General features: G+C 42.9%; 1 protein-coding gene across 1 annotated transcript in view; it reads left to right on the top strand.

The window, feature by feature from the left end:
* Pbld (phenazine biosynthesis like protein domain containing) overlaps window positions 1-12955 on the top strand; it is a 28411-nt gene that overhangs the window by 9770 nt on the left and 5686 nt on the right. Inside the window, exons 2-7 of the mRNA XM_090346453.1 lie at window positions 1709-1848; window positions 7502-7601; window positions 8624-8722; window positions 10181-10290; window positions 10378-10407; window positions 12687-12775. Of these exons, the coding sequence (XP_090202579.1) occupies window positions 1765-1848; window positions 7502-7601; window positions 8624-8722; window positions 10181-10290; window positions 10378-10407; window positions 12687-12775 (512 nt within the window). The 5' untranslated portion in view covers window positions 1709-1764. The remainder of the gene's footprint in view (window positions 1-1708; window positions 1849-7501; window positions 7602-8623; window positions 8723-10180; window positions 10291-10377; window positions 10408-12686; window positions 12776-12955) is intronic.

The following is a 12955-nucleotide window of genomic DNA, read 5'->3' as shown; positions in this document are numbered from 1 at the left end:
GGATTATGCCTGTAATCCTAGCTACTCCAGAGGCTGACGTCTGAAGATTGTTTGAAGCCAGCATAGGCAGGAACATCTGTGAGACTCCAGTAGCCACTAGAGAACTGGAAGTGGCACTGTGGCTCAAAGTGGCAGAGCACTAGGCCTTGAGCAAAGGAGTTCAGAGAAAGCTCCCAGGTCCTGAGTTTAAACCCCACAACTCAAAAAAAAAAAAAAAGAAAGAAAGAAAGAAAAAGAAAGAGAAAAGAAAAAGTTCTGACCAGGTTCCTATGTTTTTTGGGGTTTTTTTTTTTTGTCGGTCATGGGACTTGAACTGTGGGCCTGGGCACTGTCCCTGAGCTCAAGGCTACTACCCTACTCCTTGAGCCAAGGTCTGGTTTTCTGGTGGTAAATTGGAGATAAGAGTCTCGTGGACTTTAGTGCCCAGGCTGGCTTTGAACTGCAATCCTCAGATCTAAGCCTCCTGAATAGCCAGGCATGAGCCACCGCACCTGGCGATCAGGTTACTTTATAAGCATGTATGGAAATGGCAAAACTGAATCTTTGTTGGGTGAGAGGGGTGGGTGAGAATGTTAAAAGGGGAGACATTGATCAAGAGGCACTGAATTTATAAACGACTCTGTTGATTGGCAACACTTTGTACAGCTATCAAAAAAATTTTTTTATAAAAATATATTTAAAAAAGGATCTTGGGCCGGGAATGTGGCCTAGTGGTAAAGTGCTTAACTAGCCCTGGATTTGAGTCCTCAGTACCACATACACAGAAAAAGCCAGAAGTGGTGCTGTGGCTCACATGGTAGAGCACTAGCCTTCAGAAAACCCAAGGACAGTGCCCAGGCCCTGAGATCAAGCCCCAGGACTGAAAAAAAAAAAATCTTTGTACAACTAATATATGTTAACAAAACAATATGATTTAAAGTCTACATCTAAAACATAAATGTTATTTTCTATTTGTGTGGGTTATGGATCCATGTTTTTATTTTTCAAAATTTCTACACTTAAAGCAAGGTTTAGGAGGCTTATGCCTATCATCCTTACAACTCAGGAGGCTGAGATCTCAGAATCACAGTTTGAAACCAGCCAACTGAAAAGTCTATGAGTCACTTATTCCCAATTAACCCCCCAAAAATGAGAAGTGGAGCTATGGCTCAAGTGGTAATATGCCAAACCTGATGGAAAATCCTAAAAGACAGACCCTGTATTGGCATATAAACACAAGAAGGAAATAAGAAAAGGAGGGAGGAAGGGTGGATAAAACTAAGAAAATAATTGTGATGAGGCTGAGTTCATGGATTGGTATTAAAAGTCAATATAAACTTAAAAAAATATTCCATTTAGCCAGTATTTTTTTTTTTTTTTTTTTGCCAGTCCTGGGCTTGCGCTCAGGGCCTGAGCAGTCCTTGGACTCTCTCAGGGCTAGAGCTCTACCACTTGAGCCTCAGCGCTATTTCTGGCTTTTTTTCTATGTATGTGGTACCAAGGAATTGAACCCGGGTCTTCGTGCATGCTAGGCAAGCACTCTACCACTAGACCAAACTTCCAGCCCCTAGCCAGTATTTTTTTTAATCCAATGTAGAAGCTTATAGACTACGAGATTGCCTATTTCCACATTGGTATTTTAGAATAATTGCTCCACTTTGTATTTTGGATCTGCTTATTGCTGCAGTATGCTGAGTGAATCATTAACTTTGATTTTTGCAAAAACAAGAAGTAAAGCAGAACACTGGCAATTGTGAGACCTTGAGAAAAATAGCAGTGAGGAAAATGAAGCTTCCGATTTTCATCGCAGATGCGTTCACAGCAAGAGCATTTCGTGGGAACCCCGCAGCCGTCTGCCTCCTGGACAATGTAAGTACTTGAACTTTGAAATTCAAGTACATTACTGAAATTTTACAGTCCTGTAGGTCCATTTTTTTTTTTTTGCCAGTCCTGGGGCTTGAACTCAGGGCCTGAACATTGTCCTTGGACTTTCTCAAGGTCAGAGCTCTACCACTTGAGCCACAGCACCACTTGCAGCTTTTTCTATGTATGTGATACCAGGGAATTGAACCCAGGGATTCATGTGTGCTAGGTGAGCACTCTATCACTAGATCAAACTCCTGGCCCCCAATTATTTCTTAAAAAAAGGAAGTCGGGTTTGGGGGGAGAAGTGACTTAATGGTTGAGTGCTTTTGGGGGTGGGGAGAGGTGGTGGTTTAATGTTTTGCAAGAACAAACTTGTAGCTCAAGGAGCTATCCTCTGAAGGGCAGACCAGGTGACAAAAAGGCAGGGCTGCCTCAGCTTGTTCACGTGTAAAGCACAGGCTACCTGAGGAATCTGCAGCCAGAGGCAGGCAGGCTCCTTTCCCTCACTAGGACCCTAAGAAGGCCATGGTCACAGGGAAGGGTGGAGGTTGTTGGGGTCTTGGCACCCTTTGAACACTGGAACTCTTATCATCAGATGGCAGGTCCACCCCCACAAACTTCAGGCCACAGGAGCAGTTCAGAGAGGCCCTCAGAAGGCCAGGAGCAGCTGAGAGAGCACCTTCTCCAGCTGCTCCACCTCTGCCTGGGGCTGCCTCCTCCAGCCACCTCCTGGCACCTCTGGCCCTGCTGTCCCTGAAGTGCAGGCGCAGCAGTCTGCTCACCAGCCCCTTCTGAAAACCAGAGCTGGCTCCTTCCATGGCTGTGACAGTGGAAACCTGAGCACACCTTTCTTGTATTCATTAGGTGAGCTTGCCATAGATATTTTTCTCCTATAAAAGATAGATGGCAATAAAGTTAATAGACTTTATCCAGTAATTTTTAAAGTTTGGACATGTTAATCAGATTCCAAATCCAGAACTTCCTTTAGGAACTTTATCCAGTAGTGAGGGCTTGGAAAGATTAGTGAGAGAATAACAATCAGACTCTGAGCTGCGGTGAACCTTCTTGCTTTCTTTCTCCCTTCCCTTCCCTTCCCTCCCCTTCCCTCCCCTCCCTTCCCTTCCCCTCCCCTTCCCTGCCCTCCTAAGTAGCTAAGATTACAGGTGTGAGCCACCGTGCTCGTCTGGAATATATGTTTTGAAAATAATTTTCTTTTGCCAGTCCTGGTGCTTGGACTCAGGACCTGGGCACTGTCCTTGGGCTTTTCCTCAACGCTAGTGCTCTACCACTTGAGCCACAGCACCACTTCTGGCTTTTTCTGTGTATGTGGTACCAAGGAATGCACTTTTTGCATGCTAGGCAAGCACTCTAACACTAGGCCATGCTCCGAGCCCTTGAAAAATAATTTTGAGTGATTTATATGATACCTTTGTACCAGATAATAAGAATTGGCATTATTCCCTGACTTCTTCCTCCCTCTCCTCCTCCTCTTCCTCCTTCCCTCGCTCCTCCTCCTCCTCTTCCTCTTCCTCTTCCTCCTCCTCCTCCTCCTCCTCCTCCTCCTCCTCCTCTTCTTCTTCTTCTTCTTCTTCTTCTTCTTCTTCTTCTTCTTCTTCTTCTTCTTCTTCTTCTTCTCATCAGTCATGGGGCTTGAACTCAGGGCCTTTTCCTGAGCTTTTTAAATATATTTCCATAGGAATGGAAGAAGGGAAAGGAAGATAAGGGAGACCATGATTCAGAAACTGTTTAAAATCTTCCAATTCACTTTTTTGAGACTAGGCTAATCTGAGGACCTCTCAGAGTCACCTAAATAGGTATCTAAAGGATACTTAGAAAGGTCTTTGGACATGAGAAGCTTGTCTTCCTGTAGTTGAATGTCACACATTTCCCAATTGTCAATCAGAATCATTATAGTAGCAGCTGGACATAGTGGCTTATGCCTGTAATCTTAGCTACTCAGGAGACTGAGATCTGAGGATCAAGGGTCAAAGCCAGCCCGGGCACAAAAGGACCTGAGACTCATCCAGTTAACCTCTAGAAAATGGGAAGTGGGGCTTGGCTGGAAGGTAGGTCAGTAGCCTTGAGCTGAAGAGCTCCAGGACAATGCCCAGGCCCAGGGGTGGGGTAGTAGCCTTGAGCTGAAGAGCTTAGGGACAGTGCCCAGACTGAGTTCAAGCCCCATGACCCACAAAAATAAATAAATAAATAAATAAATAAATAAATAAATAAAATCATTATACTAGAAGTTTAAATCATGATTTTTACCCTTAGATTTTTACTTGTGTCTGGAGAATGTAGATATTACCAATACTTACAGTAAACATACTGGAAAATACCACAATAAGTGACTAACCTTATAATATTGACACAATTCAAATACAAATATTTGTCAATATCAATCATAAGCCAGGTCTGGGAACAAGGCTAACAAACTGGCAGCCTTTGAAGTTCACAAAGCCTGATAGGAGAAGTAGATATGAAAACCTAGGCTGGGCCAGGTGGCTCACTCCTTTAATCCTAGCTACTTACTCTGTGGGCTGTGGTCTGAGAATTGACACTCACAGCTAACCTCAGGCAGAAAAATCCCTGAAACTCTTTCCCCAGAAAATCGAAGTGGCCCTGTGACTCAAAGTGGTGGTAGCCATGATCAAAAAAGCTCAGGGACAGTACTCAGGCCCTGAATTCAGTCCCACCACTAACAAAGGAGAGGAGATGGAGTAGAAAGAAAATCCACACAGAAACTAAGATCTAAAGGCACTGGACACAGAGGAGGGGACTTAGGATGGAACAATGTGTAGTTTATGGAGGAAAACTTTGGAATTAAAGTGCAGTCAATCAGTAGCAATTCTTTTTGTTGGTGGTGGTGGTGGTTTTGGTTTTGTTTGTTTGTTTCTTTTCTTGCCTACTTTTAACTAGGTTAAAATTTGATCTGATTGGGCCAGTAATGTAGCCTAGTGATAGAATGTACATGAAGCCCTGAGTTCAATTCCCTGGTACCACATACATAGAAAAAGCCAGAAATGGTGCTGTGGCTCAAGTGGTAGAGTGCTAGCTAGCCTTGAGAAAACCCAAGGACAGTGCCCAGGCCCTGAGTTCAAGCCCTAGGACTGGCAAAAAAAAATTGATCTCATTGAACTTTACATGCCATACCATTAGGGTCTGGAGTGTGGTCTAGTGGTAGAGTACTTGCCTAACAAGCACAAAGTCCTAGCTTCCGTTTCTTATACACAAAAAAAGCCAAAATGGCTGCTATGGCTCAAGTGGTAGAGTGCTAGCCCTGAAAAAGCTTAAGAACAGTGCCCAGGCCCTGAGTTCAAGCCCTAGGACTGGCAAAACAAACAAACAAACAAAAAAGCAGGTAACTGTTATGTTCTAATTTAATTCCAAGTAAACAAATTAATTAGAAAAGATTTAACTGGGTGCCAGGAATTTGGCCTAGTGGTAGCGTGTTTGCCTAGCATATATGAAGACCTGGGTTCTATTCCTCGGTACTACATATATAGAAAAAAGCCAGAAATGCTACTGTGGCTCAAGTGGTAGATCTCTAGCCTTGAGAAAGCTGAAGGACAGTGCTCAGACCCTGAGTTCAAGCCCCAGGATTGGCAAAATAATAATAGTAATAATAATAGTAATATTTAGCCAGGTGCCAGTGGTTCATCCCTGTAATCTGGGTACTTAGGAGACAGATCTGAGGGCTGTGGTTCAAAGCCAGCCTGAGGAAAAAAGTCTGTGAGACTTATCTCCAGCTAACCACTCAAAAACTAGAAGTAGTGCTCTGGCTCAAGGTGGTAGAGCATTAGCCTTGAGCAAAAGAGCTCAAGGACAGCACCTAGGCCTTGAGTTCAAGTACCACAACTGTGAAGCAGAAGCAGAAGCAGAAGCAGAAGCAGAAGAAGAAGAAGAAGAAGAAGAAGAAGAAGAGGAGAAGGAAGAGGAGAAGGAAGAGGAGGAAGAAGAAAAGAGCTGGGAATGTGTGATAGAGTGCTTGTCTAGCATACATGAAACCCTGGGTTCATTTCCTCAGACCACATAAACAGAAAAAGCCAGAAGAGGCTCTACACTGTGGCTCAAGTGGTAGACTTGCTAGCCTTGAGTAAAAGAAGTTCAGGGAGAGTATCCATGCCCTGAGATCAAGCCCTAAGATTGGCAAAAAAAAAAAAAAAAAAAAAAAAAAAAGGGATTTAATTCAGTTGAGATGAGACTAAGCACAGAAATACTTGGTGTGTAGAGTGAAGGTTAGACTAATTGTATTTTGAACTTTCTGAAGTTAATGAAAGACTGCTATAAGAAAAGAAGAAGATTGAATGATAATGTTCTAAGAAATTCCAATGCAAATCGAAAGGTATTTTGGGTTATTATTTCAATACTGGGGATTGAACCCAGTGCCTTAAACTCACTAGGTGAGTACTTTGCCTCTTGAGCTATGACCCTAGCCTAAAAGTTATTTTGTTTTCAAGGCAAGCTTAACCAACCATTACTGATTTTATGGTCTCACCAGTTAGGGTAGAGTGGATTGGGTATGAAAAGTATGGGGGCTGAGTATGTGACTCAGCACTGCTGAGGCCATGCGTTCAATCCCCAGCTCTGCCAACTACTTCTATGAAGTTTGGGTTTCTGTGGAGGAGCAGAAGGGCATCCATAAAGGTCTTTGGGAGCACCCAAAGTTGGCTCTCGGTTTAAATACCACACAATTTAGGCCCAGCTTCTCAATGGGAAATTCAGCTGCTTCCAGATGCTTGCATTCCTTCTCAGGTAGTTTTTAGAACTTTCCACATCAGTTGTTTTTCCTTTGCTGGAGACTTGTCCAGGAGCAGGACAAACGCTGAGAGGGCTGTCATGTTTATGTTGCTATATTTCTAAGCTGCCACAAGATGGAAGCATTTTAAAACTTTACTCTGCTCTTCAGATTTCAGACTGGGGGTCATCAGGTGATAGACCCCCAGTGTTCCAAGGACACTGAAACTCACAAAAGCAAACAGACATTACTCAGCATTTGTGTTCAAATCCATGTTAGCAGAATTTTAAAAGAACAAATTTATTTTACATGAATCCCTGAGGACAAAAGTGAGTTCATAACTCACCAAACACACTGCCCCAACCCAAAGTTCTTTGCCCACATTTTCTTGAGTAACTCAGCAAAATCTACCTTCTTTTCTAGATCTGTGGCAAGACCTTGTCAAAGTGTTTATTGTCAAAATATACATATCTCTACCAAGTGTGGTATTGTTACACACCTGAAATCCTAGCAGTGGCGAAACTGAGACAGGAAGATTGTGAGTTCAAAGTTAGTTTGGGCTATATAGTGAGTCAAGGCCAGGACTGGCTACATAGTAATACCCTGTCCTAAAAAATAAAACATCAGAGCTGGGAGATTGGCCTCGTGGTAGAGTGCATGCGCAGAATGCACAAAGACCCAGGTTTTAGTCCTTGGTACCGCATACATAGAAAAAACTGGAAGTGTTGCTGTGGCTCAAGAGGTAGAGCTCTAGCCTTAAGAAAGCTCAGGCCCTGAGTTCAAACCCCAGGACTGGCAAAAAAAAATATTGAAGGGGTTGATAGCATGGGTTCCATTTCTAGCACTTAAAAAACACAAAATAAATATATATCCACCATGTATGTAACTTATAAAGTCTTATTCTTTGTGTTTTTCATGAAGGAACTGGAGAATGACACATATCAAAACATTGCAAAGGAAATGAACCTCTCTGAAACTGCTTTTGTCCAAAAATTGAACCCAACAGACAACTTTACACAAAGTAAATATGCATTTTTTTGCAACTGCTCTTGAATGGTACCAAAGTTACTTTCTTAGGTGGGGAAATGATATTTAAAGAAAATGTTTATTATTTGCAGTGAAAAGTACATTGGCAATTAGTATTTGATTGATCTGGGAATCAAATGCTTAACACTGGGAAATAACAGTGCTGGAAAGTGGGGCCTGATAAAAGGTGATGGATTCGTGTGGTCTTTATATCACATACACACATATTATATTTTAACCAAAATGTTCTTTATTGCTCTCTCTTTTCTGTCTTCCCTTCCCCTATTTTTTTTTTTTTTTTTTTTTTGCCAGTCCTGGGCTTGAGCTCAGGGCCTGAGCACTGTCCTTGGACTTTCTCAAGGCTAGAGCTCTACCACTTGAGCCTCAGCACCACTTCTGGCTTTTTTCTATGTATGTGGTACCGAGGAATCAAACCCGGGTCTTTGTGCATGCTAGGCAAGCACTTTAACCACTAGGCCAAACTCCCGGCCCTTTTTTTTTTTTTTTGGAGACAAGGTGACTGGTAGTCCAGGCTGGCTTTGAACTCTTGATCCTCTTGCTTCTACTTTTGATTTCTGTGATTATAAGCATGCACAACTACACCCAGTAAAAGGTGTAAAAAAGGTTAAAAGTTCCAGGGGACTGAACCTAGGGCCATGTACTAAGCCACAATCCCACCCAAGTGTGAGCTGCTTGGGGAGCAAGTTCGGGGCTCGTCTTGCTCATTTGCTTATGCAGGTGTACTCTCTTACAATTCTGCCTTCTGTCATGGATGATGTGGTGCAAAGCTCCTCTTCAGATGTGAGTCCCTTCTAGACTATCCAACCTCTAGAAATACCTTTCTCTTCTTTATAAATAATTCAATCTGTGGTATTCTGTTATAGCACATTATACTTTATAACAGACTTTTGCTCTTGAAGGTACCAGTATAATGTTTAGGAAAGAAGAACCTGAGAAGTTTGTAACTCCTTTGCCTGGCAGTGATTTTGTCTCTCTCTGGCTTTTCCTCTTCTGAAGGTTCCTGCTTTGGACTCAGGTGGTTTACACCAGCAAGTGAAGTACCGCTCTGTGGCCACGCTACCCTCGCTTCTGCGGCTGTGCTGTTTTACAAAATAAGTAATGTGAATTTCTTTAGGCAGAGTGTCACTCTGCTCTTTCTGATAGATCAGAGTGACTGGTGGAAAGACACCATGGTGTTTATGTCATACAAGTGCAGAAAACAGTGGCTTCAGTCACACAATGATCTTTCTGAGAACGTACTACATATCTGTGGCTTGTTCCCTAAAGGCCACTTGATTTCAAGTTCTTGGGATCAGCAATTTGGGGGAATTTATATTTGTAGACCAGGCATGTTAGACAGTGTAATATCAGGAACTGGAAAGGTACACTTGGTCCAATGTGTCCACTGACACTGAAATTCATTCTTAGCGGGGTGCTGGTGGCTCATGCTACTCAGGAGGCTGAGATCTGAGAATTGCAGTTCAAAGCCAGCCCAGGCAGGAAAGGCCATGAGACTCTTATCTCCAGTTAATGACAAGAAAACCAGAGGTGGCATCATGGATCAAGTGGTAGAGTGCTAGTCTTGAGTGAAAAAGGTCAGGGACAGTGCCCAGGCCTTGGGTTCAAGCTACACAACCAACAAAAAAAAAAGCAAGGAAGGGTGTCAGGTGTCAGTGACTCATGCTTGTAATCTTAGCTACTCAGGAGGCCAAGTTCTGAGGATCAAGGCTTAAAGCCAATCAGGTGTGAAAGTCTGTGGGACTCTTATCTCCAATTAACCACCAGAAAACCAGAAGTGGTGCTGTTGCTGAAGAGCGCAGGGACAATGCCCAGGCCCAGAGTTCAAGCCCTACAACTGAAAAAATAAAAAAGGAAGGAAGGAAGGAAGAAGGAAGGAAGGAAGGAAGGAAAAGTTCTGAAGTGAGAGCTCACTTGCACTGAATTTGAACAATCCCGTGTCCCTTAAGAGGGACTGAATACTAGCACTTCCTTTCTTACCTTATTTCTTGAATGGACAAGGAATGATCAGGGCTTTGGGAGGAATGCCTGGTGGCATCCATAAAAGGAGAGACAATAGACAAAGCAATTAACAAGGACACAAACTGTGGTGTGGCAAAGTGAATTGGGGAAATTAGGGAGTGGGGGTCTTGGGTTGTTAATTTGGATGAGATAGTAAGGGACAATGTTGTAGGGCAAAGTGTCCCAATAAATAAGCTCTGAGACACAATTATTACATTCAGGGGAATATTTTTTTTTGGTCAGTTCTGGGGCTGAATTCAAGGCCTGAGCACTGTCTTTGGGGTTTTTCAAGGCTAGACTCTACCACTTGAGCCCCAGCACCATTTCCAGCTTTTTCTGTGTATGTGATAGCAGAGAATTGAACCCAGAGCTTCATGCTTGCTAGGCATGCACTCTACCACTAGGACATGCTCCTAACCCTCCGTGGGATTCTAATCACCAATTAATCAGCAAAATGTCCCACTTCTAGCTTTGTGAGTACCTAGATTACAGGTGTGAGCCACTGGTAAACAGTGATGTTTACATATCTTAATCCCCTCCTCTTGTTTTGGCCAGAAAATATGAATAGCACTCTAACCTTTAACACGCTAAGTGGGGAACTAAAGGCCAGAAGAACTGAGGATGGCATTATCTTGGACTTGCCTCTCTACCCAACCTATCCCCAGGTCAGCTTTTCTAATTACTACTACTAATTGTACAACCCACCAACAATTCACTTGTTTTATAGTGATTTGTTTTTTTCTCCTTTCAAGGATGTCTGTGAAGTAGAGACCTTGATAAAGGTTGGTAAAAAGAATCCCATTGAGCCTGTGTGATTTGTTCATTTGTTCTTGCTTGAACTCAATATTTGGTATGATTTGATTCCCAAAGATAAGCTTTTAAAGATTAACATCTGACGGATCAGGTGAGAAGGTTGGCCAATTTTCCTCGACTTTGTGTGTTTGTGTGTGTGTGTGCTGGTACTTAGGCTTGAACTTGGGGCCTGGCATTCTCATTTAGCTTTTTAGCTCACAGCTAGTACTCTACTACTTGAGTCATACCTCTAGCCTGGCTTTTTACTGGCTATCTGGACATAGTCTCTGAACATTTTTTGGTCCAGGCTGGCTTTGAACCTTTTAGTCTCAGCCTCCTAAGTACCTAGGATTACAGGTGTGAGCCACTCACTCCCGGTTTTATTGCCTCTTAATTGTCAGTCTCAACTCCATGGTGGGATGAGGGAAAGAGAGATTGCTGGGAACAGAATGAAAGCGCAAGAAATCCTTGGAGGAGGTGACGAGGGAGGCAGGGTCTGACATCTTCTGAAGACCTTTGCACAATGAAGAGGTGTTGCATTTCTACCATTTCTTGCTATAAGAGTGAGATGAATCCTGGATATGATCATGAAAATTCAGGAAAGTTGAGGATTTTGGACAGAAAAGATCATTTCATGAAATGCATACAGATAAGGTAGAGGGAAAGAATAGAAACCATCTGGCCATTTTCAGCATGCCTAGTTTTGGTGAGGGAAATAAGACTGAAGTAGGAAAGCTATATGTGGATAGAAAAGACCAGAAAGTGTGGGTGCCTCCAAAAGTAAACAGTAAACATAGCCTGGTCTCCTCATGGGACCTATGTACAGATGAGACTAATGTAATTATATTTATAATTATATTATAAAAATATATTGATGTGGCTGGGACTTTGGCCTAGTGGTAGAGTGCTTGCCTAGCATGCACAAAGACCCAGGTTCTATTCCTCAGTACCACATACATAGGAAAAAAGCTGGAAGTGGTGCTGTGGCTCAAATGGTAGAGTTCTAGCCTTGAGAAAAGTCAAGGACAGTGCTCAGACCCTGAGTTCAAAACCCACAACTGCCCCCCCAAATATACATATGTATAATTATTAACATAGCTATATAGCTAAATAATTAATAATTACATAACTGTTATGATTGAATAATAATTATATTGTTACTATAATTTGGGGGCAAAGGGGGCAGTCCTGAGGCCTAAACTCAGGGCCTGGGCACTGTCCCTGAGCTTCTTTTTGCTCAAGGCTAGCATTGTACCATTTGAGCCACAGCGCCATTTCTGGCTTTTTCTGTTTATGTGGCACTGAAGTATTGAACCCAGGGCTTCATGCACACTAGGCAAGCCTCAACACTGCTGGCTATTTTTGGTATTTCATTGGAGGTAAGTCTCACAGACTTTCCTGCCTGGGTTGGTTTCAAACTGTGATCTTAAGATCTCAGTCTCCTGAGTAGCTAGGATTACAGTTATGAATCATCAATGCCTGGCATCAAGTCTCCTTCTTGATAAAATGCTGGGTCTGGGACCCAGCTGGGAATATGGCTCAGTGGTAGAGTACTTTTGCCTAGCATGCTTGAAGCCTTGGGTTTGATTACTCAGTGCCTCTGCCAAGCACCAGTAGCCTGTAATCCTAGCTATTTGGGCTGAGATCTAAGAATCGAGGTTTGCAGCCAGTCTGAGCAGGAAAGTCTATAAGACTCTTATCTCCAATAAACGACTCAAAAAAGCAGAAGTGGTACTGTGGCTCCAGTGGTAGAGCAGTCACCTTAAGCAAAAAAAGCTCAGAAGCTCAGAAACAGCGCCCAGGCCCAGAATTCAAGATCCAGGACAAGCAAAAAAGAAAAAAAAAAGAACGAAGGAAAGAAAGAAAAAAAGAAAGAAGGAAGGAAAGAAAGAAAGAAAGAAAGAAAGAAAGAAAGAAAGAAAGAAAGAAAGAAAGAGAAAGAAAGAAACAAAAACTAGGACCAGAAACATGGGTCAACAATAGACTGACTGCATAGCAATTGCAAGAACCAAAAAGTCCAGCCATAGTGAAGAAATAAACTTAACATAAAATGAGCATACCTGTGAGCAGGACCTGTTTTGAGGCTAGTAGAGTATAAACTAAATGGCCCTGGAGAACCCTTTGGTGCCAGGAATACCTTCAAGTAATGAGATTGAACTAATATTATTGAGAAGTGTAGATGCCCTTTGAGTGCTTCTTTCTCACTTGTGGGGATTGAGGCCTTAACCCTAAGTGTGTTCCTGAGGATTTTCTTTGTCTGCTTACACAGACAGCTATAGGAGACACCCTGGTCCAAGATATCCACTACTCTCCAGACACACACAAGCTCCTTGTCCGGCTCAGTGATTCTTACAAAAGGTAAACATAGTGGTTAGTGGTATCAGCCTTGAGGAGGCTGAACCCCTAGATTTCTAGTTCTGGATTAGTCTGCCTGTGCTGCACCCACACTGTCCCTGGTGAAAGGAAGAGGGGAAGTTGGGCATAGTGGCTCATGCCTGTAATCCTAGCTACTCAGGAGGCTGAGATCTGAGGATCGTG

The sequence above is a fragment of the Megascapheus bottae genome, chromosome 15, assembly GCF_031878675.1.
Source record: "Megascapheus bottae isolate mThoBot1 chromosome 15, mThoBot2.hap1, whole genome shotgun sequence".
Lineage (NCBI taxonomy): Eukaryota > Metazoa > Chordata > Mammalia > Rodentia > Geomyidae > Megascapheus > Megascapheus bottae.
The sequence above is the reverse complement of the archived record's forward strand: the minus strand, read 5'-3'. Positions and strand labels throughout refer to the sequence as shown.